The 23186-nt window shown below is 34.7% G+C and overlaps 2 protein-coding genes and 1 long non-coding RNA gene across 6 annotated transcripts in view; 1 reads left to right on the forward strand and 2 right to left on the reverse strand.

Moving 5' to 3' along the window:
* Positions 1–19012, forward strand: part of LOC108759389 (box A-binding factor) — a 59665-nt gene extending 40653 nt beyond the window's left edge. For all 3 annotated transcript variants that reach the window (XM_018504822.1, XM_018504821.1, XM_018504820.1), the window contains exons 5-9: positions 6532–6668; positions 6948–7265; positions 15705–15880; positions 17871–18153; positions 18395–19012. In XM_018504822.1, the coding sequence (XP_018360324.1) occupies positions 6532–6668; positions 6948–7265; positions 15705–15880; positions 17871–18153; positions 18395–18771 (1291 nt within the window). In that variant the 3' untranslated portion in view covers positions 18772–19012. The remainder of the gene's footprint in view (positions 1–6531; positions 6669–6947; positions 7266–15704; positions 15881–17870; positions 18154–18394) is intronic.
* LOC108759391 (uncharacterized) lies at positions 13463–14291 on the reverse strand. Its single transcript, XM_018504829.1, has 2 exons — positions 14069–14291; positions 13463–13856 (listed from the first exon to the last, which is right to left on the reverse strand). Exons 1-2 carry the CDS (start codon positions 14235–14237, stop codon positions 13672–13674), a joined length of 354 nt encoding a protein of 117 aa, XP_018360331.1. The 5' UTR covers positions 14238–14291; the 3' UTR covers positions 13463–13671.
* Positions 19013–20116: 1104 nt separating the features above from the next.
* Positions 20117–22586, reverse strand: LOC108759392 (uncharacterized). Of its 2 annotated transcripts, none has more exons than XR_001940005.1 (3): positions 21919–22586; positions 20949–21221; positions 20117–20306 (listed from the first exon to the last, which is right to left on the reverse strand). It is a non-coding gene; the product is annotated as an uncharacterized LOC108759392 (long non-coding RNA). The 2 variants fall into 2 exon arrangements; XR_001940006.1 differs by lacking the exon at positions 20117–20306 and having other exon boundaries at positions 20904–21221; positions 21919–22137; positions 22168–22586.
* Between the last annotated feature and the right edge of the window lie 600 nt (positions 22587–23186).

Genomic DNA, 23186 nt, shown 5'->3' on the forward strand with positions numbered 1-23186 from the left:
CAATATATATATATATATTTTTTTTTTAACCTCTTGTTAGGTATATATTTTTTATTTACTTATAGTTAATCTAATTAATCTTTAATATTGCAAATTATAATATGATATTACATGTAGAGATATACACACGTATATATCATGTAGAGATATACGATGTAACATTTTTTTATCTAACAGTTCTCTCTCTCTCTCTCTCTCTCTCTAACAAAATTAACGAATTTCAGTTTTGAAATATTAAGATCCAAACTGTTGACATAATTTGAATAATGGAATATTATATTGGATAGTTCATAGTTGAATTTGTAACGCTGCCATTCAATCACTCAAGTTTGATTATTATTATTATAAAAAAAGTTATTAATTTAAGAAATCATTTTAATAATTTTTAATTATTGAATTATATTTTTTTATTGCAATGTTATTTATTTTGTCTATAATCATGTATGTATCGATACATATAATCAGTTAACTACTTTAATTATACGTATATTCTCCTTTTTTGGATCCATCGATAAAATGTATTTTCTTTAAAAACCCAGGCTTTGTCTTGTCAAATAAAAATAAAGTAAGTAGCGATAATCAATACAACAGCAACCAAATAAATGCAGCGTGAACAAAATATTGTACTCTTTTATAATACCGATATTAATTGACATTTAATTGGCACTTGAATATCTAAATCTTAATCTGAAATGTTCTCTTGATTTACCGATATTTATATTCAGCCTTTTATTTACTGTACTTCACAATTATTAATTTATCCGATGATATATTTAAATTGCAACCAGATAGAGATGTGCCGTTTAAAGAAATAACTTTTATCTTAATGTATATCTAGTATATGTTTTTTACATTGATCTTGCGCGCGCGTAAAGGCAAAAAATTTTTCAAAAATGCAATTCTCTATTCGCGTTTGTATCGCATCTGTAAACATTAAACTCGTATACTAACACGATTTGATCTTGCGCTCTGTCAACCCTGACCGTATAAAAAGATCAGCGATGTGATATCTTAAACAATCTCAATGCGGCTAAGCAAATAAGAAATGGTGCCCTTCTTATCTTTCGTCATACAAGATATCTACCGTGTTACATGATTCTTGAAATAGCATAGACTTTTCGTTATATTAAAATTCTAATTTTTATATAATATTTCTTATAATCATAATTTCCTAGTAACCTGTTATATTGCGCAGATAGAAAAGAAAAATAAGAGAATTAATTTGGAATTTTGATATTGAGACCTTAGTAATTTCTAAAATTAAGTTTTAGGAATTAGACAACATAATATCATTCAAGTGGACGAAATTTGATTTTAAGACTGTTACATTGTGATGCTTTTCAAAATCATGGAAAAGTATGAAAAAATGTTGTATTCATACTATTCAGCCACGATGTAAGAATATTCTTTAATCACGTATTCAGTTATTTTGAAATCCAATTTCATACACTATCGAAAAAATCCTAGAGTTTGCTATCGACTTCTGCATTGATATCCATTCAACGTAAATATAAATGCATTTTTTACCTTAGAGTAACGTATATATAAATATGTACTTGATCGGTAAGCTTATCATTCTCATCTTTACGTTTACCCCGCCTTCTTCCGCGAGCCATCGTGAGAAGCGTCTTATCAGCTCGGTGGATTCAGATAGTCCTACGGCAGCAGGGCTATAACCCCGTTGACATTAAACTCGCTATATTGGATTTCGCGAAATTCGCACTCCTCACCACTCAACCGTGCGGAACCCTCGTCTTTCTCCGGTGGCAAATAGTATGCGTATTATGTCGATTATCTTTTGTTTATTAAATAAACTTGTCACGCGCACACACATTGTAATTCCGACGAGCTAATCTGGAATTCCCCACATTCGAACATTGAATGGAAAATAATGAAAAAACACTGAAATTAATTCATGAAAACTTCTATTATCATCCACTTTAATGTTGAATAATTTCTATACATCCGCATAAAATCCGTATGAAACATGTTATCAAATTGTGTCATAATTCGCATTTGTCGTTAATATTCGAACTTGTTCTTATCTGACCGATTTCATTGACATTATGGATTGTCTAAAATAATTATCGGTTATTGTACTTGAGGGAAGAGTTGTAGGAGGAAGAGTCCGAGATCGAGATTAGTAGAGGCGGTGCGGCACACGGCGGTAATAATTATTAAAAGTACGAGACGGGAGTTCTTAGAAGAAACCCGAGATCTGCGCTATTGAGCTTCTCGTGCAACCGTTACGCATAGAACATGCGCGTATACATACATCCACGCGCTGACCATAAAATCGCCCTCGATTCCTGCGTTAGGATGTTACGTCATTGAACATTCGTGTTTGTCAAGAGCAAACTACTATAGGCCGCAAGAAATAACCTGTCTCCATTTGTTCATAGGATAAACAAATAGAAATTTATTGCATTCTTTGTGTATTTCTTTTAATGGGTTTAGAATATTAATTTTTAATATTACATTAACTGTGGTGTGCTCTGTGAATAATTACAATATAAATGAAAAATTAAAATTTGGTTACTATACATATTTTAATTTTTTTTTCTAATCTCTTTTATAAACGTTATATTTGTCAGAGAGTTGAGAATAATTGTAATTTTATTTATTTAGGACTTAAATCAATATTTGTCGTCGAACATGGGACGCATTGTGTATTTTTTCGCTATTTCTGCAACCTTCCATGGTTAGGTTTGTCGAAGGAAGGTTCCTTCCGCCTCTCGCCACCATCGCATCGGTCGTTTACATTGCGAAACGCATTAGCGAGACGGATCGTGCGCATCGTTGCACCGGGTGTGCAATTGCACGCAGCGCGCGTGCCCATTTAATACCATTTCCTCTCTCGTATTAGTGGTTTACAAAGTGCCCGATTGCACCTGGTGATGGACACAACCATCCAGGATACGAGCAACCAGTTTCACTGGAGAACGGTCTCGCTCCCGATGCACTCGTATTGCATCGGACGTTCCATCGCACTTAACCGATGCACTTAAGACGCATCCTCGTGCCCGCTGAGCTCGTGTCAGACGTACGACATATCCTAAGACAATCGAAACCGTTAGACGACTCTCGCATCAGTCTCATCCACCGGTATTTACATTACCGATGTAAAATGCACGCGAGTTTATCGCGAGTGTAACTCCTACTTACGATCGAAAATGCAAATAAGGACTCGCGTTTCATTTTTCGACAGAAGAATTTTTTTTTCTTCGATACAATCAATTTAAAAGTTGAAAACTTTTTTATTACTTTTTCTACGGAATACGTTTAGAACAACATTTGTTGCGTGCTGATTGAAAAAAATTTTAATTCTATCTAGAAATTATTTTTTATCCTCCTTCCTTCATTTTGCAATTTATTTAGAAACGTATCTGCCTGCCTTCTTCTGTATTCCGTTAAAAATATTTTCGTTTCGATCATCGTCGACATCAATGTCGTTTCGTGTCATAACCTACCTTAACGTTATGTAAATATAAATCGTCTAAGCAAATTTCCTGAAAGGTCGGGCCACATCGGGTGTCGAGTTCACTGTTAGCCTGCAAATTTCATATATTCGTCACAACTCTTCTGGCAATCGAGAGTAATATGCTGAATATGCATTTTTGCATGCGAGTCGCGGTTTTCGTCTAGCATTCACGTGCGAATAATATGCATACATAACACAGAATACCAAGTTATAATAGAAAATTAACATTAAGAATTAAATTAATTAATAAATTCTGTCATACAAGATCATTGCTAGAGAGATATATACTATCGCCAATATCTAAATAAAGTTTGTATTTCTCTAAAATTCTTTTTATTACAATTAAGCTATGTGTGTGTGTGTGTGTGTGTCATTGGTATATTATATACGTATAAAATACATTCGGTCTATATTATCAATATATGTCATATTTAAAATATTTCGCATATTATATATCTTTGCTCCCTATAGCTCTATTCTAACATATGACATATGACAAATCTCGCTCGAATTTTTGACGAAATTGCACGCGCTATCGGTGTTTCTTTGTCGATCGGCGTTTGGCGACGGCCGTTTGGAGGCGATGAGTTTGGAGGCTACCACGTGAGAAGTACCTCGGTAATCGTCGACATCGCGAGAGCGATCGCAAAGGTATCTCCGGACACGTACCGGTACGCAGAAACGTGCCCGGGCCACCGCGCGACTGCTCAAGGCCGCATCCGTATTGACATCACTCTGAACGTACAGCGATGTTTTCGTTTGTTTTACGCTGGTCTCTTCTTTACCTTGTTTGGGACACGTTAATACGCTCGGAGATAAAATGCACGTGCGCGCGAGGCACGCGTGGCATGCAGAGCGCACCGACGCGACGACTTTTTGCGCATAATTATATACGTATAAATAAAAGACTCTCTGCCAGACAAAGATTTATTGTTAGATACAAAAAAAAAAAAGAGTCTTGAGTCTCATTTAGTTCAAATAGATTAATTTATATTAAAATCAATAACGATTATGAATAATCGTATTCCAAAATATGTAATTGCATGCTACATAATTAAAAGGCAAAGTAGATAAAAATAATTTTGTAAATTAACTTTTGTGAGAGAAATGTAAATGAGAAACGTTTCTCAATGTTTAAGTATATAGGTAATTGTAATAATTTTCATGAAATTACAAATAAATATCACACCGATTGATTTCTATTCGTACACGTCATCAATTATTCATCCTTGAGTTCCGTAACGATCGGAATTTTCGGAAACATCTCGGAAAATGATATCCAGAGGATTCATCGAAGAGCATTCCCCGCCGAAGATAGTAGGTGTTACTTTGAAAAATGCTTAAGTGGAGACACATAATTCGCTGGTCGTGCCGTACGTCTGGAAGCTCGTTATGTTATTCTATCTATTCAGGTTCAGGTAGAATCCTGCTGCGCTCCTCAAGTGGCCGTCGAGCCGAAACCAGGTATAAACAACTCGTAATGGTAATGGCAATGGTAATGGAGTAGCCATGTCGTTCCGGACTTTCATATGATGAGGGTCATCCTCATCAAGTACAAGTAGGAGACGCGAAGGGAGGCCAAAGGGGTGTTTTCTTCCGTTCTTCGGTTCGGGCACGCGCCCGCATTATATGACTCAAACCACGGTTTCCGCTCTCCCGCGACGGTTACTTTCCGGTCTTTCCGCCACGGAACAGTGAATTTTTCTAATGTACGTATAACGTTATGCGTGATAATAATACGATAGTACTGTTATCGGTTACAAAGATATTTATGTTTACATAAATTAGTTGCATATAAGTAGGAAATTCTTTATACCTTTTTTTTTCTTATTATAAGCGTATAATAATTAAATATTCTTCGCGTCAATTTATTTATTTTTTATGTTTATATTTTTTTTATTTGGAATTCTTCTCCTTTCAATATTAGCCCGAAGTTTAAAAAATGTTAATAGATTATAAGTTTGTTATTGATTTGTAGGTGTATGCAATCTAGAGTCACGTATACGTGTGATCTGTAATAAAAATAAGAGTAATTCTCTAGGGTCGAACGATTGATCCGAACGATCGATTCACGAGATACACTCCGCCTCGTGATCCACATATCCCATGGGTAGGGGCGTATTCGCGTTATTCGCGAAACGTGATCTATGAGTGAAATACGAAGCACACGAATCGCGATTCTCACACCGTTTTTATATTTATAACCTTTTCATTACTATTACTGTCTAACGACACCTAATTGAGTCGGTGATTTTATATACCTATATAGATATATTGGACTAAAGTTGCTTTCTATATGGATAGGCATCTATAAGCGGTCCACATTTATTTTGTCAATGACTGTTTGGCAACAAAATATTCATACTACATATTTTTTATGTTTAATGTTTATATTACAAACTTGTATAAAAAATAAGAGTCGATGAAAATATTTTCTTTGTTAAAATAGTAAAGTAAAAACAATTCAGTGTTTCAACTACTATGTTCTCTAAAAAATATGTGCTGGCAAGATGTGTGGCCATCCACAGCGTCGGTCGCTGCTGAGTGTCTACCACCTGCAGTGCACCTTTTGCACAGAAATTTCCTGCAGAGCGAAAGAGTTAATAATTATATGTATATTCAGTTTCTCTCTTAAATTGCAAAAACAACTCAATTATCTTTAAATATCATTACCTGAATTTAACATAAACATTGCGATGCGAGAGAAGCAGCGATGCCGCGAGGAGAAAGATGCAGTTTTGTCACAATTCCAATTATTATTAATTTTTTCACTACTCTAATATCGTATATATATATAAAAGATGTATCGGGCATGAAAATTGACAAGATTTTATGATAAGCCTTTGGCGAAATGATGGTGCTATAAATATACCAAGTCAGTTCATATATGTTTTTGTTTTCGCTTCTAAACCAACTGAATATAAACGATTTATATTACTCTATTAACATTGCTATAGAGAGAGAAATGATATTTTAGACTAATCAAATAATATGGAGCATCATTTTCTATGTTCTATTGTCTTATATATATGTAAGTTTTGCTGTTATAGTTCTTCGTTATATCGACCGATGAGTAGCGTGAGTGCGATGGGTACTGTGGCTGGAACCGGAGGAACCTATACCCTTCCTTACATGACGAGCAGCCCCACTGAGCTGACATCGTCGTCTCAACTTTGGAACGCTCAGGGTAGGTATCAGCTATAAAAATAATTGATCAAAAATAATGCTTACGTCGCGTCGCGTCGGTTCGTCTAGATAAGTTTTTGACGCGCGCGTATAAGATGGATGACGTTTACAACGTTCATGAATAATAATGTCAGTGAGCAATGTCATGAATCAAGAAGCTTTTAGAAGGTTTCTTAAACATGATGTTTCAATTAGCGAAAAAACTGTGAATTCCTAAAAGGATGAAGTTGATAAGTTCTGAAATTTCTTTTTCACAATATATTTTCGTTGACAGTTACAGGCCTGAGCGGGCTGTCCATGCCTGAAGATTACGGCAGCAAATCTTCGGGCACGGTGTCCCATCAATCTCTACCGGCGTTTTCGCAAACACCTTTCGGTGCTCGGTCGAGTTTCCGTGGTTACAGTCCACCGTATTCGTCCTCTCAACAGAATACCACTGGGAACGCCGCCGTATCCGTCGTAGAAGCTACTTCTTGGACGTACGCATCACCTACAACTGACGCTTTAACGACGCAATATGGCACACCGTCGAGACGGCAGACTGTTAACTCAGCAACAGCACCGACGCAAATCAGTGCCGCCGCAAGTTTGACTGCAAGTAAGTATTTTTTCATTAATCAAACAACGTAGAATAGTGCTATTTCTATTATATTGAGTGGAATTAAATATAATTAAAAATTAGAGTTAAATTATTAAAAAACTCTTTAATGCTCGCGCGCGATCCTTAGAAACAGAAATAAGTAAATGAAAATTATTAAGGCTCTTTCTTCTCAATAAAAATGCATGTTTATGAAAAAAATTATTCTATTTATTATAATTTTAAAAGTAAAAAGTTGACTTTTTTCCAAATATAATTAAAGAGGTAATTACAATTGATCAAGATTCAGCATTAAAAGAGTTAATAAGAATTGCTCAACATACTATGCGAATTGCATTTAAAAAATGTCATCGTGTATAACTATATATACAAGTTGATAATTTCATTCTTTTCATTTTATTGCTATTACTGAAAGAAATCATGAAAAATCCTTATTAAATATATATCCGATGATAATAAATTCATTTATAATTTGTCAAATTCTGAAATTCGTCGCATCGATATTTTTAGTGATCGCCATATATTCTCACGATTTAGATTGTCAAATCGCAAGATTCGTGTCTCCGGCAATAAAATCCGGCAAAAATCGACGAATATCGTTGTGATAACATGAACGTGTGTTGGCCATTTTATATAATCTGTAGAATTTAATGAGAAACATTCTTCGTAATTTATTAATTATCACGATTTTAGTATTTTGAGATTTATTCACGTGCAGCTTCAGCGCTTTGATAATGTATAATTGGAATCTTTATTTTCTATATCTTGTAAGAGATATTAATTTTGTTTATAAAGCCATCCTTAAAAAAATTAAAATTTTTTTTTTAGATTGAAGATATTTTGTTGGCAATTTAATATTATTTATAGAGTTGATGCTTTTGAAAATGTATGTGTTTGCTAATATTTATCGATCATTGCTTGCAAAGTTTATTTATGTGCGTTTCTGAACGTAAATAGCATGTATTCTCTGATTATGAATAACACGATAGATGCTTTGTGGGGAATGGAGCTTCATTAATTAAAGTTTTTCTTCTTTATTTTTCCAATTCGATATTTTTTTCAACTAATTTCTAAACTCATATAGCAGTTCGAAATATGAAACCGCAAAGTGCAGGGTAACATGGGTACAGGCAGTTGGAAGTGACTGATCTGTAAGCAACCCTCATTCGAGGAGGTCCTTGAGGAACCAGAGACTTGAGAGAGTCCTCTGGCCGTATGCGTCGGCGCGCCTATCGTGCGTTTCTGAAGTGGGCGGTGTCCTTTGATGCGACAATTTTTCGTCGCGCGCATCTGCGATTGTATAGGAATAAATGAGCGCCGGCGCTAAACGACACGAGGTGGCATCCCGCGTTGCATCGACGCGACGCGACGTGCAGCGACATGGATATCGTCAATCGTGATCGGTGGGCGTGTTGCGTGTAGACATACATGCTCCTTCGGACTCATCTCGAATTCCATGCTTGATGTAATACGTCAAATTCGCTCTTTCCAAAAGCTACATGATCGATTAAAAAAAGATAAGAGGGAAAAAGAAAATTTTATTTTTATATATTATTATTTTCTCACTCGTAATGGAGGAATTATTTTTCCGTCGGTTGTAGATTGATCGAACAATATAAAAATGTTGTTCTTTAACCAAAATCCATTCTATAGGATTTTTTTAATAATTTGTACGATTCCGGGCAGCGAAGTATTGCTTCTGCGCGAATGATGAATTGGCAGTAATTTAAGCTGTCGCACTGATCGTATTACAGTAGTCATAAATAACTGAGAAAAGGATTCGATGCTTCGCTTAGACGTGAAAAATTCGGTATAGAGGCGAGATCGGCTTGGGTGACACGGATAATCGCATAGTTGTGACTAATTCGTTCACGGTACTAAATTAGGGCTGTTCCAGCAAACCACTCAAAGATCGTGTTTCAGTATCCCCTTACTTGACAGCATCCCAAGGAGCGATATTTCTCGTGCGACTTTTTTAGCCAGCACATAACTATTTACGAGTGCTGTTAAATGGATATTGGATGATCGATAGGATAGATGGTGCGTATCTTATGAATTTCCATCGTTATCGAGAGAGACTAAAAAATTTATCTTTTGTATGGGTCACTGCCTGCTGACCACTGACATGTCGACTTTGTAAACGAGAATCCGCGATATGAATTCGCGGTTTTGTTATGTTTTGTTGGCCTGTCGGGAGCAGATTAACTAATAAGTACCAATGAACTCTTTTCCAACCCACAATCGGTCGGACGCATTTTATAATACTCTTACGATCTCGCTAATTTCAGTTATATAGGATCCAATACATTTTCATTAAAGAGAGGAAATAGTTATTTATTATTTTACATAAATATTTAATTCTTATTTTACAATAATTTTGCAATTCGTTCATATTAATTCATCCTAATTAAAAAAAAAAAAAAAAAATACGAAATACTTTATTTCGATCTTTCATCCTAAAAACTTGGCATTTTTTGGAAATTTATTTGGGACACTTTAGGAGAATGTACCTGCTATTTTCTCGAAAGCGATGATTCAGTAATTACCGTGAAGCATTCTTTCGCTTCGTGGAAGCATTCCGTCGCCATTTCGAGTTCTTTATCGTCTACGATTTCGGGCTTCAGTCGTGTGCTAGTAGCCGTGAAAAAGTCGTCGTCCTAATGTATCTTTATGTTTTATCATACACGGTTGGTACGCGACACCTGTTTCCACGACGTCATGCGCCGACGACTATCGAAGAAGGCATTGATATGACCGTGACCTAGGTTGCATGAACGCTTAGGTCTAATCTAGTTGTATCGCGCGATATAGAGGTAACGATAGGGCTGTATCTAACAGATGCGCGTCAATTTACGATAATTTTCAGGTGTTAACGCATACAGGTATCTAATCGAAAAAAAAATACTAGCCAGTAATAAAACGCAGTCCAACTCATATCATTCGACTTAGGAATGAGAACCTACGTAACCCTATAAATCATACAAGTTTTTTTCCGGGATAATTAAATCGTGTTGTAATTTTTCAGCGAAATTGTGGTTTTTCGTTTAACACCAATGTACTGCGAGATTATATGAAATCGTAAACATCGTAGTTGAATTACAATGAAAGCAAGTTCGAGAAGTTTGTTAGTACACAGCTATTTTCAAAAATACGATATCATAAGAGATATCCGCAATAAATCGTAGTACAACCGGAGAGAAGGATATATCTGATATAAATTAAAATCACAATGTTCTTAAGTCGATCGAAGATTTATGGCAATGTAATATCACGTTCGTTAGGCATGTCACGTAGAGGATAAACTCGATAAGTTGGATTAAGACATAAAACTTTTTTTAAATACCTCCTCGGTGTCGTCTGCAATTAATTTTAGTTCTTATGCAAGCTCAAGTTCACGACCGAAGTTGATATGGCACGCAACTCGTTACTTATGATGCGCTTCACCTCCTGCGCCCTCAACACACTTGCTCTCTCTTTTTTCTGTCCACATTTTCGGCAATAATTAAGACTCACTTCATTGATAACGCTTGACAAGTACATTGAACGTTAAAGCAACGCGTCTCGATCATTTATTTTAGATACTAATAATGACACCAAGATAAATGTGCCTCCTCAAGGTTCACGGAGGTCGACCGGACTTCTTTATCCGCCTGACATAAATGTTCGTCATGCTGAGAAAGCAATGAATTAAAGTTGAAAAAATATCTTGTCAAATCTTAAGACGGTCTCCGTTAAATATATTTTTCACTACAAATATCTGCGTTAATTTTTGGAGCGTTTTCCATTATAATTTTGCATTTTTTCTTTTAATAAATTTGAAAATTGCAAAGAAACATTTCGAGCATTTTGAAAAGTTCTCATATCGCGTTATATTAAATCGCATAAAAAATAAACCGAATATTTGACGCTTTTGATATTTTATATAAATTAATCGTTCTTTCAAATCTTTTTCCTTCTGCTTTTTTTTTCTGCTCAAGTCTCTCGAAACGCTATTTTGTGTTTTGACTTTTAGATTACCCTATATTACGATTTTTAGCCGTATTATAACGTAGTTAGATAAATGATGTAATAAAAATTTAAATAATTGAGATATTATCGAGGGAAAAATAAATAGAAAGGGAAAGATTCATTTCTGAGGGATGTTTCTCAGCCGGAGAGGGAAAGTTTAGAGAGTTTAAGTGGTTCTTCAGGGGCTAAATCTTGTGGTTACACATGCCACACCATCCGAACTTCGTTCTAGCAGACCGGCAACGAGACGCTCCTTTTAAAATACCGCGACCTCGAGTGTTTCATCCGCGAGTTCATCATGCTGGCTGTGATTTAAGTTTAACCGTGCCAGACATCTATCTCCTCCTACCTATAGGAGAACTCTATTTCTCTCGGTATATACTTTCGTATACGTCGTATGTGTATATCAAGATGCAAGAGTACCGTATAAGAGCCGTGCATCATCCTGAAGGATCGCGCACGTGGCCATCCCTAAATTAATCCGGTTGATCCAAAAACTTTTCTTCTAGATCAGTATATACGCGCACAGCTCACTTTTTAAAAAATACATTTTGGCTATTTTATTCAAAATTGATGCATACCTACTTACCACTAGTTTCTACTTAAACGAAATTATACACGGAGAAAAATAATTTAGAGATGGATACCTTCCAAGACTAGTAAAAATATTCTGGCTATTTTTACCGAATTTGTGATAAATTTTATTTGCCTAAAAGTAAAAAATACCGGAGATGTAAGATAAAAAGTACATTATGATTATAGTACATCATTTCAAGTGACTATTATCTTATAGAAAGATAAATTATACTTTCAGAGTAAAGTAAATTATACTTACAGTAAAGTAAATCGTATTATTTTTTCAAGATTGACGAGCACAAACAACTATGCAGTAAAGTAAATTTTGTCAATGCTAAAGAACAAATTGTTGTCAATAAGGAAAGAATGATTATCATATGACAATCTCATTTACCAGAAATGTAAAGAAAATTTTACATAAGTGGGCATGCGTATCCCTATATGAATATTGATAATTCCATAAAGTTTACTAGAATTCTAGTGGTATTTACTGTACATTTTTCTCCGTGTACGTATAAACATTGATGATTGAATATTAATTTAGAAAATTAACGACAGAAAATTAATTTTTAATCTTTAGCTTTTAAACACATTTTATAATAATGATTGAAAAAGATAGAAAAGTCGAAGTCACAAATAATGCTAATTGTAATGCGCGTAATGCTTGCACATCTGGCGCGAATGGTCATGCAAATACATACGCTGCACGGGTAATTGTTGAGCTTTCTGTATAAAATGATAAGTATTGCAAAGCCGAGGGCAGATTAGAGCAGTCAAAGGAAACAAAAGCACAGGTGAACAAGAATGTTAATGCGACGATAACATAGTTATTATCGTGCCGAGGTATAAGCGTCTAACTGTGAAATTAAGTTCGCTGGAATACTATAAGAAATAACGTGCCATAATCTGATTTATTATTTAATCTGCGATATAAAAAAAATATGCGTTATGTAGTGTTACTTTTATTACTTTTTCCTATACGTTTACTACCTTCGTTATTTTTTCTATTTTATTTTAAATATCGATTTACAGTTTTCTTTTTCGCGCGACGTATACCTACTCGAGGATAAAGTGTCACGAAGGTCGGAATGCAACGGCGTCGTTCGGATGCGAAAGTGCAACGTAAACCCTTGTACGTACCTCTAACGTAGTGAGGACTCTATACAGGATACCTAGCTACGTCAGGTACTTCTTGCTTACATAATATCCGATTGCTTCCCAGTTTGATTTCGCCCCAGAAGATTCTCGTGTCCTCTGACCTCTTCGTCCTCGTCGTCAGTTCTCGGTAACTCAATACCTGCATTTTAATTCCCTGACTCTTTCCCCTGTGTCTTTTCATATCTAGTTACGGACGCTTCTCTACTTCGAAAACTACGTATCGCGTTATGGACACCATGAACCGATTCAAGCAATAAGATATCTCGATCTTAATTTTGATATAACGATCTAGAAAAACGCGAAGGAAAAAAACATTGAATTTTTTCCTTAAATGTATAAAATAGTATAAGATATGTGTATAAAAATAATTTTCACTGACATTCTAAATGATATTTATACATACAATGAAATTATAATGATAATATATGTATAAAAAATACTTTAAATGCCGTTGCATAGAAAATAGCATCATCGTCTATTATTTCGTTTTGACTTGTAATTTCTCGCAGTAATAAACGGTAATAAACTGACGATTAATAGTCCACTATTTGTGGGTCAAGGTGGCGTCATGAAGGCGCGAGAACGCAACTCGACCCGTCCATATTCATATGTGATGTACTCTGAGAGAGTTCGTAGGACTCGGATAGCATCAGCAGCTTCTTGCTTACCTACATACAATATCCGATTGCTTCCCAGTCGCATTTCTGCCGGATGTGCTACTCGCGTACGCCGACCTTTCTTCATTCTCTCCTTCTTCGTTTTGCTTTTCTTCTCTTTTTTTTTCACTGAGTAACTCGAGACGAATTCTCTTATTTTTCTCCGTCGTCAAGTGACGCGTTCGCTTAGTCCCTACTGGAAAGGATAAGCGCGCGATTTTACCTGGATTCGCGTTTTAGTGAGTGCTATTTAGTAATGATACACGATCTAAATATATAATAATTTCTAGCACCAATTCAAGAAAATTTTATCTTAATCTTTGATTAAATGGAGATAATATAATTTTTGCTTAATCATTTTAATTAATAATTTTGTTATATATAAACATAATTCTATACGTACACAAGCAACGAGCTTTTTAACGTAGCACATATGCACGTGGTTATAAGGTTGGTTCGCGTTATTATCAGTAAACGCCGGAAATTCCGATAACGCCATGTCCGTTTCCATCCTTCCCTCGACGCTTTTGCGTTTCCTGCATCCTTCCTTCTCTTTTTCGTATGTGCTCTTCATTTCATTGCTCGAGATTTTTCACATTCACTCTTAATACTCTGTTACAACTTATGAAATTATGCATAGTTATTAATATTGTAAGACTTATAGATTCACTATACGTTTAACAATTGCAATAAAAATATTATTTTTCGTAATATGACTTTAAGAAGTTAAGATCTTAATAGCTTATTAACTTTAAATACCAAACTGTCATTAAGAGAGTAATTATGTATTTTTAATTTATTTACGAAAATTCTTTTGTAGAAATTACAAAATTACAGAAATTAATTTAAATTCTTGTACCTATCCCTTTTTCTTATTTTACTAATATAGTAATAATTATTATTCTTATTTTTAATATTATAACAAATAATTGTCTTATTAATTTATTCTCGTTTTTCTGTTTGTCGAGGAAAAAATAAAAGTAGATAAATTTTTGTAATGAACATTTCACATATTCTGCAATATGTTTATGTTCTACGTTACGCTCAGTCTGAGAAACTATACATATTCATAGTCACGTAATAGAAGTGGGGGAACGTTGCGAACTAACGAAACAATTGTTTCCGAGTGGTCACGTAAAAAGAGGCCACTGCAGATATGGTTGCTCCCGTCAAAGACATATGTGTAGTTCTGTGCCTTTTACCTGGTCGCGCGAGTGCATCGTTAATTCGTATCATTTTATATCGGAAGCACGCATGAATATTATGCATTTTATTTTTCCGATAAAAAAGGAGATTTATGTAACGGAAAGGAGAAGAAAAGAAGCTATCTTTGTATTTTATTCTATATCGCGTCTTGCTTTTTTTTTTAAGGGGAAAAAAACTTGTTTTACAGGAAAATGAAAGTAGTAAAAGTTTGGAAAGTAAATAAATGTATTTTTCAATATAAAGAAAGATATAATCAAAGAGTAGGCTTATAATAAATTTTTTCGAACATTTTTTTTATTTTTAAACGCAAATTTTTTATTTGGTTCATTATACTTATTTCTAATCAAATTAATGCTATATATATTATGTTCCATTAAATTATTAATTTCTCTTTATTAATATTATACACACACACACACAACACATATATTTATGAGTTCAGTAATTATGTAGTTAGGATACGTAAGATGGAGTAACCAGGTATGAAGTACTTAACTGCAATTGCATAATTATTTTAGCTACTTGGTGATATTATAATCGTTATTATTTACTGCATACAAGCATGAAAATAAAAATGCAGATATTGACATTTACGTTAATCTAATCTTTTTAAACGAATTGATATTATTAACAGTCGACGATACATTATGCTTTTAAAATCACAAATAACACATTCACAGCCAATATCTTTCACTTCAAGTGGTTAAATTATATTATTTAATTTTTTTAGAAAAGTAGAACGTTGAAATAAATACTATTATGTATGTGTGCATATTTATTGCGTGCGATACACCTGTCTGATCTTTCTAAGAAATTCAGTGTGAATGAAACACAGTGCACAACATCGAAGCAGAGTACTTTACGGAGGGCCGCGAGTGCGTGAATTGCGGCGCGATTTCCACACCCTTATGGCGTAGAGATGGTACCGGGCATTACCTCTGCAACGCATGCGGTCTCTACCATAAGATGAACGGAATGAATCGTCCATTAGTTAAACAACCACGTCGCTTGGTAAGGAAGGCTTCACGACAATTCCATCGCGATGTTAATCATCAACATGATTCGGGAATGGAACGGTTTGGCAAAGTCGTTTGCAATATTCAGAAAATTGAAGACTCTGTGTAGTGCTACTACGTCGGGACTCTGTATTTTATGTTTTGTTGTTTAACTTTCATCGCTATTATTTATCCGAAAAATTTGTAGAAAAGAATTAAAGTGTTTTTTTTAAACATTGAAAAAACATGAACTGGACGATGCAAACGATATTTTGCAAACCGTTGATTTCACGAATTGTACTGCACGCAATTGTACATTCGAAAAGGATATAAGAGAGAAAGAGAGAGATAAACAATAGGATACTTTCTCGCTTATTGTCGTTACTGTCCAGGAGCCTATGTGGAAATTCGCCCGTGATGTTCTGCCCTTTTGTAAGTCCGAGAGATGTTCAGTAATCGCATCTCTGAACGTGACAAAATGAATTCTCCTGGCACCTTGCGATGCCAAACTCGCCTCTTATTCGAGGCTCGATGTATCATCGTGTATATTTAATACACGCAGGAAAAAAGCACCCCTAACGTATGGCCTCATGTCTGTTTCAGTGGCGGACCAGGGCAATTTCTACAAAGACTTCTGTGGGTATAGTGGCACCCGTCGCGCCCTCGAGGAGAAATCGAGCCGTCGTTTGGTAGGTGTCATCCTCCCAAGTCAACATTCTCTCTGTCTCTCTCTCTCTCTCTCTCTCTCTCTCTCTCTCTCTCATCTCTCTCTCTGTCTGTCTGTCTGTTTTTTTCCTTTCTTTTGTTCTAATAATAACAATTGTAACAATTGTAACAATTTTTATCTGATGTCTCTCTTTCTCTATCCATTCTTTTCATTAGGACTCCTTGTTCCATAGTTCATCACTCTTACCGAATGTTTCTTCAATTCATCATCATTATCGTCGATTCGTTATTGTGGCCGAGTAGCAGTAGAGTTTGTACTATTAACACTTTTAAGAGTAATGTTATTTTAATTAAGTATTGTATTAAATAAAAATGTGTAGATATAGATAAATGAAGATTTGACAAAAAATCAGTAATAGATATGATACAAATTAATATTAAAAAAATATTGCGATTAAATTAAATATATTAAAATATTCAAGTTTAGTGCTAGAAAACTACTTTTGGTCAAGGATCGACAATTTCCTCCTTGTTCCGACTTTCCCATAATTTTTTTATTCCCATATTTTTTCGCGTTAACATCACGCTTTCTTTGATTCATTCATCATAATACTAAATGTCTATTGATTATCGAGACGAAGGCAGTCATCCTTGACTGTTTTCGTCATCGGTGGCGCATATCTAGTAGAAAACAATTTGAGTCGTAGCCCCGAGGTGCCACTATACCCATGGTACGAGCACTCTCCTTCCCGAAATCACGTGCAGCCTGTTGTAAAGTACGTTTTATCTTTCAATTTCCGATCACACGGAATGATTCTTGTGTCTGTTGAGTTTTTCCAGGCTCACGTGATCTTCGTGACCGAGGGTGGCTCACTTTTCTGCTCCGCGATCTCTATGGTACCTTGCACAGAAAACTTTCTATAATTACGGTAATTTAACCTGATCCTTTCCCGAATTCGTATCAAAACGTTTTAATGACTCAATGGGGAAAGCGATTGATCCGATATATGTAATCATAAGTTTTTTTTCTTAAAGATTCAAATATTAAAACATATTTTTTCCGATAATACCCTTATATGATATATTAGCTTCCTCCGAAATTTATATCACAAATCTCTTTCATATTTTGTGTATATTTTCATCATCATTCATAACGTTAAATTGATTCTTACGTTTCGTATTCACAATCTTGTAATATAGGTAATCGTATACCTCTTAAGAGCAATACAATCCATCATCATACGCCTTTAACAGACTCTCGGCTACGAAATTCCTATTCATTTTCTATTCCTTTTTGCCAAAGGTAGTAACATATAAATAACAATTTTATATCTTTTTAGTCTGCCACGAGACGCGTTGGTCTCTCATGCAGCAACTGTGAAACTACGATGACGTCTCTATGGCGTCGTAACGCACACGGTGAACCGGTGTGCAATGCCTGCGGTCTTTACTACAAGTTGCATGGCGTCAACAGGCCGTCGACTATGAAGAAAGACAGCATTCAAACGCGTAAGCGGAAGCCTAAGGGTGGAATGAAAAGCAGCGATACGCCTCTTTCTGGCAATGTCGCGCAATGCACAAACAATAATAATAACAATAATAATAGCGTCAAGCTTGAACCAGGTATACATACATTTCTATTAATTAAATAATATTAATTAAGATTCGATTATTAGAAAACTTAGAAGTTGTACAGTTTTTTTATTTTTTACTAATCAGATTTTTTCTGCCTTGAATTCTCCTTTACAAAGTTTTTGCGAAATACTTATCCAGATAAAATATACTCGCTTTATTTTATTATATTAATTTTGTACATGAAACTCAAATCATAATCTTATAAAAAATTATTTTGTTGTTAAAGTAGATACCTACAATGATTTGAGGATGGCTCATACCGGCGTGTCGCAAATGACATATTCAAGCAATCTTTACGGTAGTTCTCAATCTTCGGGCAGACTAGTACCCTATCAGCCTGTGTATTACGATCTGATCACTTCGCAGCAACAGCAACAACAACACCAATTGTTAGAGACCCATTCACCAAAGATCGAATGTCCATCTCCACCTTGCACAACGCGCTCACCTGGAATGGTCTCAGCTGGCCAATCGCCTGATCATCATCAACTCACTTCGCCACATATCGTCACTCTAGGCAGTCCGTCGACCAGTCCAGCCGGATCTAAAATTATGCTGGACAATGGTCATCTCGAGAGATCTACGGTTGTGTCGATATCATCCTAAACACAGTCTGGAAAGATGTCGGATTGTTAAGGCAGGCAATAAATAAAAAATCATAACCAAGTAATTAAGTGCCTGTCAAGCAAAAGACCTGGGTTCGATTCCCGCTTTTTACTTTTTAACCAGCAAGACATACAATCTCGCTGATCTTACTTTCTTGCACGCATTGTGATACGCAAAATTAAAAGTTATATATCTTTTAAAAATGTGTGAAAATATGAAAGCAGTGCTGTTGTAAATAAGAGTTTTAAAATGTTATAGGACTTTAGAATTTTTTTAGAAAATATCGAAGCTTTTCCTTGAGAAAGGGTAGTTCTTAAAGGAAAACAGATTTTTTTCTTTGTAAAAAAAAATGATTTTCTTTGTTTATTTTATGCTATTTTTATTAATTTTTTCTCTTTTTTTTTTACCAAAGAAGATTTTATTAACAAATCCTATCTCAGCAATTAAGACAGTACCAAATTACGAATGATATTGTTATATTTGTATATACATGTATATGGGAAGTTTCTTATATGTAAGATTATATATAAGATCATATGTAAGTGTTCTTATATTCCAGCATAAAACTACATAAAAGCACAAGGATATTTTAATCGAGCGGATATGTAATATTTTTAATAGGTGTAACATATAAAATACGTTGTGCGAGAACGATAAAAATTATAAGAATAATGTAATATAATACAATTAAATAATAAATATATAGCAACAATGGTGTATATTATACGAGTAAACATATCTGACGGTTATGCGAATAAATATATCCAATAATTATGACATATTTTTGTCTTTTTATAATAACGAGTTTTAGCAAGTATTTACGTCAATATGTTTCGCATAATATACTTTTAGAATGTTGTATATTGAGATATTAGATTATTTCTAAATAAAATGGGATATTTTAAACGAACATTTATTTTTATAATTTATAATTTATATAATTATATGTCTTATCTTAAATCTGAAGGTAAGTTAATTGTTTTTAAAAACTTAAATAAGACCTTTTTCAACTAGTGCACCGTGCGACAAAAATTCGTTTTGTGCGTGAATTTGAAGGCCCTGATTTAGATTCTCAGAAAAAATATACAATTAAAAATTATAACGTAGATTATAAAAGAAAAGTACAATATTACGTACGCATTCTATAATGAATTGCAAAAGATTGATCCAATGCGCATTACTGCCTATAGGTATGCATTCATGTAATATGTACATGAAGCGTACAATCTACATTTTTTTCGTAAATTGCATTCATTGCGTTATTTAAAAGATAATGTTTTTTTAGAATTATCGAAACAGATTTATTTAAGTTATACATATAAATATACGTTTAACATAGGCACTCCATAATATTCACAAAAACACTCGGTTGATGATAGACGAGGAGACAGTGAACGGCCGAAAGAAAGTTCATCCTTGTGTATTTTCGACGATAATGCAATGTCTCGGCTAATCTTTGTCGCCACATATACCCTCTCTTGTTTGCAATGGCGTAGTCGACATCGGAATTCACCAAACTTTTTTAGAGAGAATAACTAGATATTGTTTAAAATTATTAAGTTGCTTATTCGTTTAATTTTTAATTAAAAAAAAAGGCAGTAGGAGTCAGCACGGAAAACAATACGCAATGCTAATGAAAAATGATATATTTTAATGACAATGACATGAATGTCAAGTCACGAAATCTAACAGCTGTACGTTTCGGTTCCATTATTGAGTCATCCTTAGCTAACACAAAATACAATAAAAATCGCAATGATCCGTATCTATACAAATAAAAATACGGATTCTTACTGGTTTTACTATAGTATTTTGTTACAACATTCACGTCGTTGTAATTAAAAAATACATATCATTTTTTTACCTCATCAAATTAGCATTGCAAATAAAAGTGAAATAAATTCTACATTATCTAAATTATATAAATTAATATTACATAATTTATTTTATTAAACATTAAATATAAATTTAATATTTAATGAAAAATGAACTTTTAAATCTCAATATATGTATATTACTTATTTTCACAAACCCGGAGGGTTTTGTTGATTAAATAATTTGTAATTGTATTAACTTAAAAACAATATCTCTTATATGCATCATGAATCTCGATTACGCTGTTGCATCTGGGACAATAATGCTTGTTGGATCGTTGCCTTATTAAAACGATGTCTCACCTGATTCTCTTATCAGTGGTACCCTGTAGTGTGTGCTCTGTAACCATGACTATAACCCTCCGGCTTCAAGCTTCATTCCCCTCCTTCTAACAAAATGATAACTGTGATAGGTATACGTCTGTGTGTGTGTGTGTGCGTGCGTGCGTATGCGTGCGTGCGTATGCGTGCGTGCGTGTGTGTGTGCGTGTGTGCGCGTGCGCGCGCGCGCGCGCGCGTGTGTGTACACGGTAAGGTAAACCGATCCCTCGTCAAGGAGCTCCACGAAAATATAACCTGGGATAAAAGTAATAAATTACGAATAAGCCGAAGATTTTTCATAACATGATAAATATTTAAACTTTCTATCCTGGGAGATTGTTCTATGTTTTAGTTCAAATACTAGCATTTTCCCGTTATTTCATTATTTCTCGTTATACAATTATATTTTCATGAAAAATTCATGAGAGGGATTTTACAATAAATCTTTCTTAAGCGACTTTTATTGACATATCTATATATTGATGCAATCGTGTAATTGCTTTGATGAATTATATGGACATAAAAAGATAATTGGGTCGAGCTATAACCTGCGCGAAATGTAAAAAACAAATATAAAGAAAAGAATAATAAATGAGACATATCTATCATTGATACGAAAAAACATGCGAAATAGCATATATAAAGTATAAAAAGTAATATATATCATAAATCGACTGTGACTTTGCATTCTATAATAACGTTCAGATTTGGTTATAAAAAATACACAATTAAGTTATAATTTTTATAATGAAACTTATTTAGTTTACATGATACGGATTTGGGCTTCTTCAAAATATTGCTTTTAAAAAAATAGAGTTGTTCTATTCAATTCGTAAATAGATAATTACATAAATACAATTTTTTAAATTTTCGATGTTTTAATCAACTATTTATCTCGGTTGTTCTTAAAAAAGAATGGTTTATTGCCATCTTTATTTTATTCGCAACTTACCACCACAGTAGAAGAGCGAAACGGCGACGAACACCGCACCGCGGTACCAATATGGCGTCCGCGGGGCAGAAAGGATTCCGACACAGTACAACACGGCGCGGCGGCAGCAGTCGCTTTCTAATCGTCATCAGTTAATATTTGACGGCTCTCGGATAAAATCGAAGCTTTGATCTTGCGCTACCAGGCGGCAGTTCCAACGACGACGGCGACGACGACGAGCTCGAGCACGAGCACGACGACGACGACGACGACGACGACGAAGAGTAGCAGGCCTCCTCGCTCTTCTCGTGGAAGCGCACCTGTGTCAAGCGCGCGCCGCGTGCGTGTCTCGCTCACAAACTCACTCGTAGACGCAGTAACGACGAGGAGCGAGCTCCAAGAGCACGTCGTGGAGCGTCGAGTACAGAGTACAGAGTTGCGAGTAGTTCCAATAGGAAAGTTCTCCACGTAGCTGCTCTCTTCTTCGACGTTCTTCTGCCTCATCTTTCTCCTCCGTTTGATTTGTAAGTTAAAATCCCTTATCGTTCTGTTCGCGACCTTTCGGTCGTATCGATTTCGTCCGTTGTCAGAAACCGGCAACGCGATGCCGGATTATACAGCGAGTCGGTAAACAAATCATGATCTCAATGGTGTTAAATACATTTTTATTTATATAATTAATAGATGATTTTGGAATAATTCAAATTACGAGAAATTAATGATTAAAATTAATCATTAGATAAATGAAATGGTTAATATTTTTTTGTGACCGTTTTCTCTCACGTATATCTATAATAGATGAAAGGTTCTCATGTTTAATATTTTAAGCGATTATTAACTGTATGATACTAACGTGTAAAAAAGTTTTTAATTAATATTAATATAAATTTAATATCATAGAGTTATACATAATTTAACACAATTTAACAGTTTTAATATAATAAAAATGACTGCAATAAATGTTATTAAAATATAAAAAAGACATTAAAGCCCAATAAAGTTCAAAGTTCGTACTTAATAATTTCATATTAAAAGAGAGAGAAAGAAACGCATGCGAGAAGGAGCCAAACGAAAACGAACATCCGTAACGGCAGTAACGCCGTACACGAAAGGAACACTTGTGTTTTATGTTCGGCCCGTTCCGACACTTGTGTTTTGTACGCGGCCCGCTTCCTCCCTCTCACATCGATGCGATCTTGTCATCGAAATCTAGACACAGTCCTTACCGATTCGATTCATCCGTCTTTCTCTTTTTTTCTCTCGCTCGCTCGCTCTCTCTCTCTCTCTCT

This window comes from Trachymyrmex cornetzi, unplaced genomic scaffold, assembly GCF_001594075.2.
Source record: "Trachymyrmex cornetzi isolate Tcor2-1 unplaced genomic scaffold, Tcor1.1 scaffold182, whole genome shotgun sequence".
In the NCBI taxonomy this organism is placed as follows: domain Eukaryota; kingdom Metazoa; phylum Arthropoda; class Insecta; order Hymenoptera; family Formicidae; genus Trachymyrmex; species Trachymyrmex cornetzi.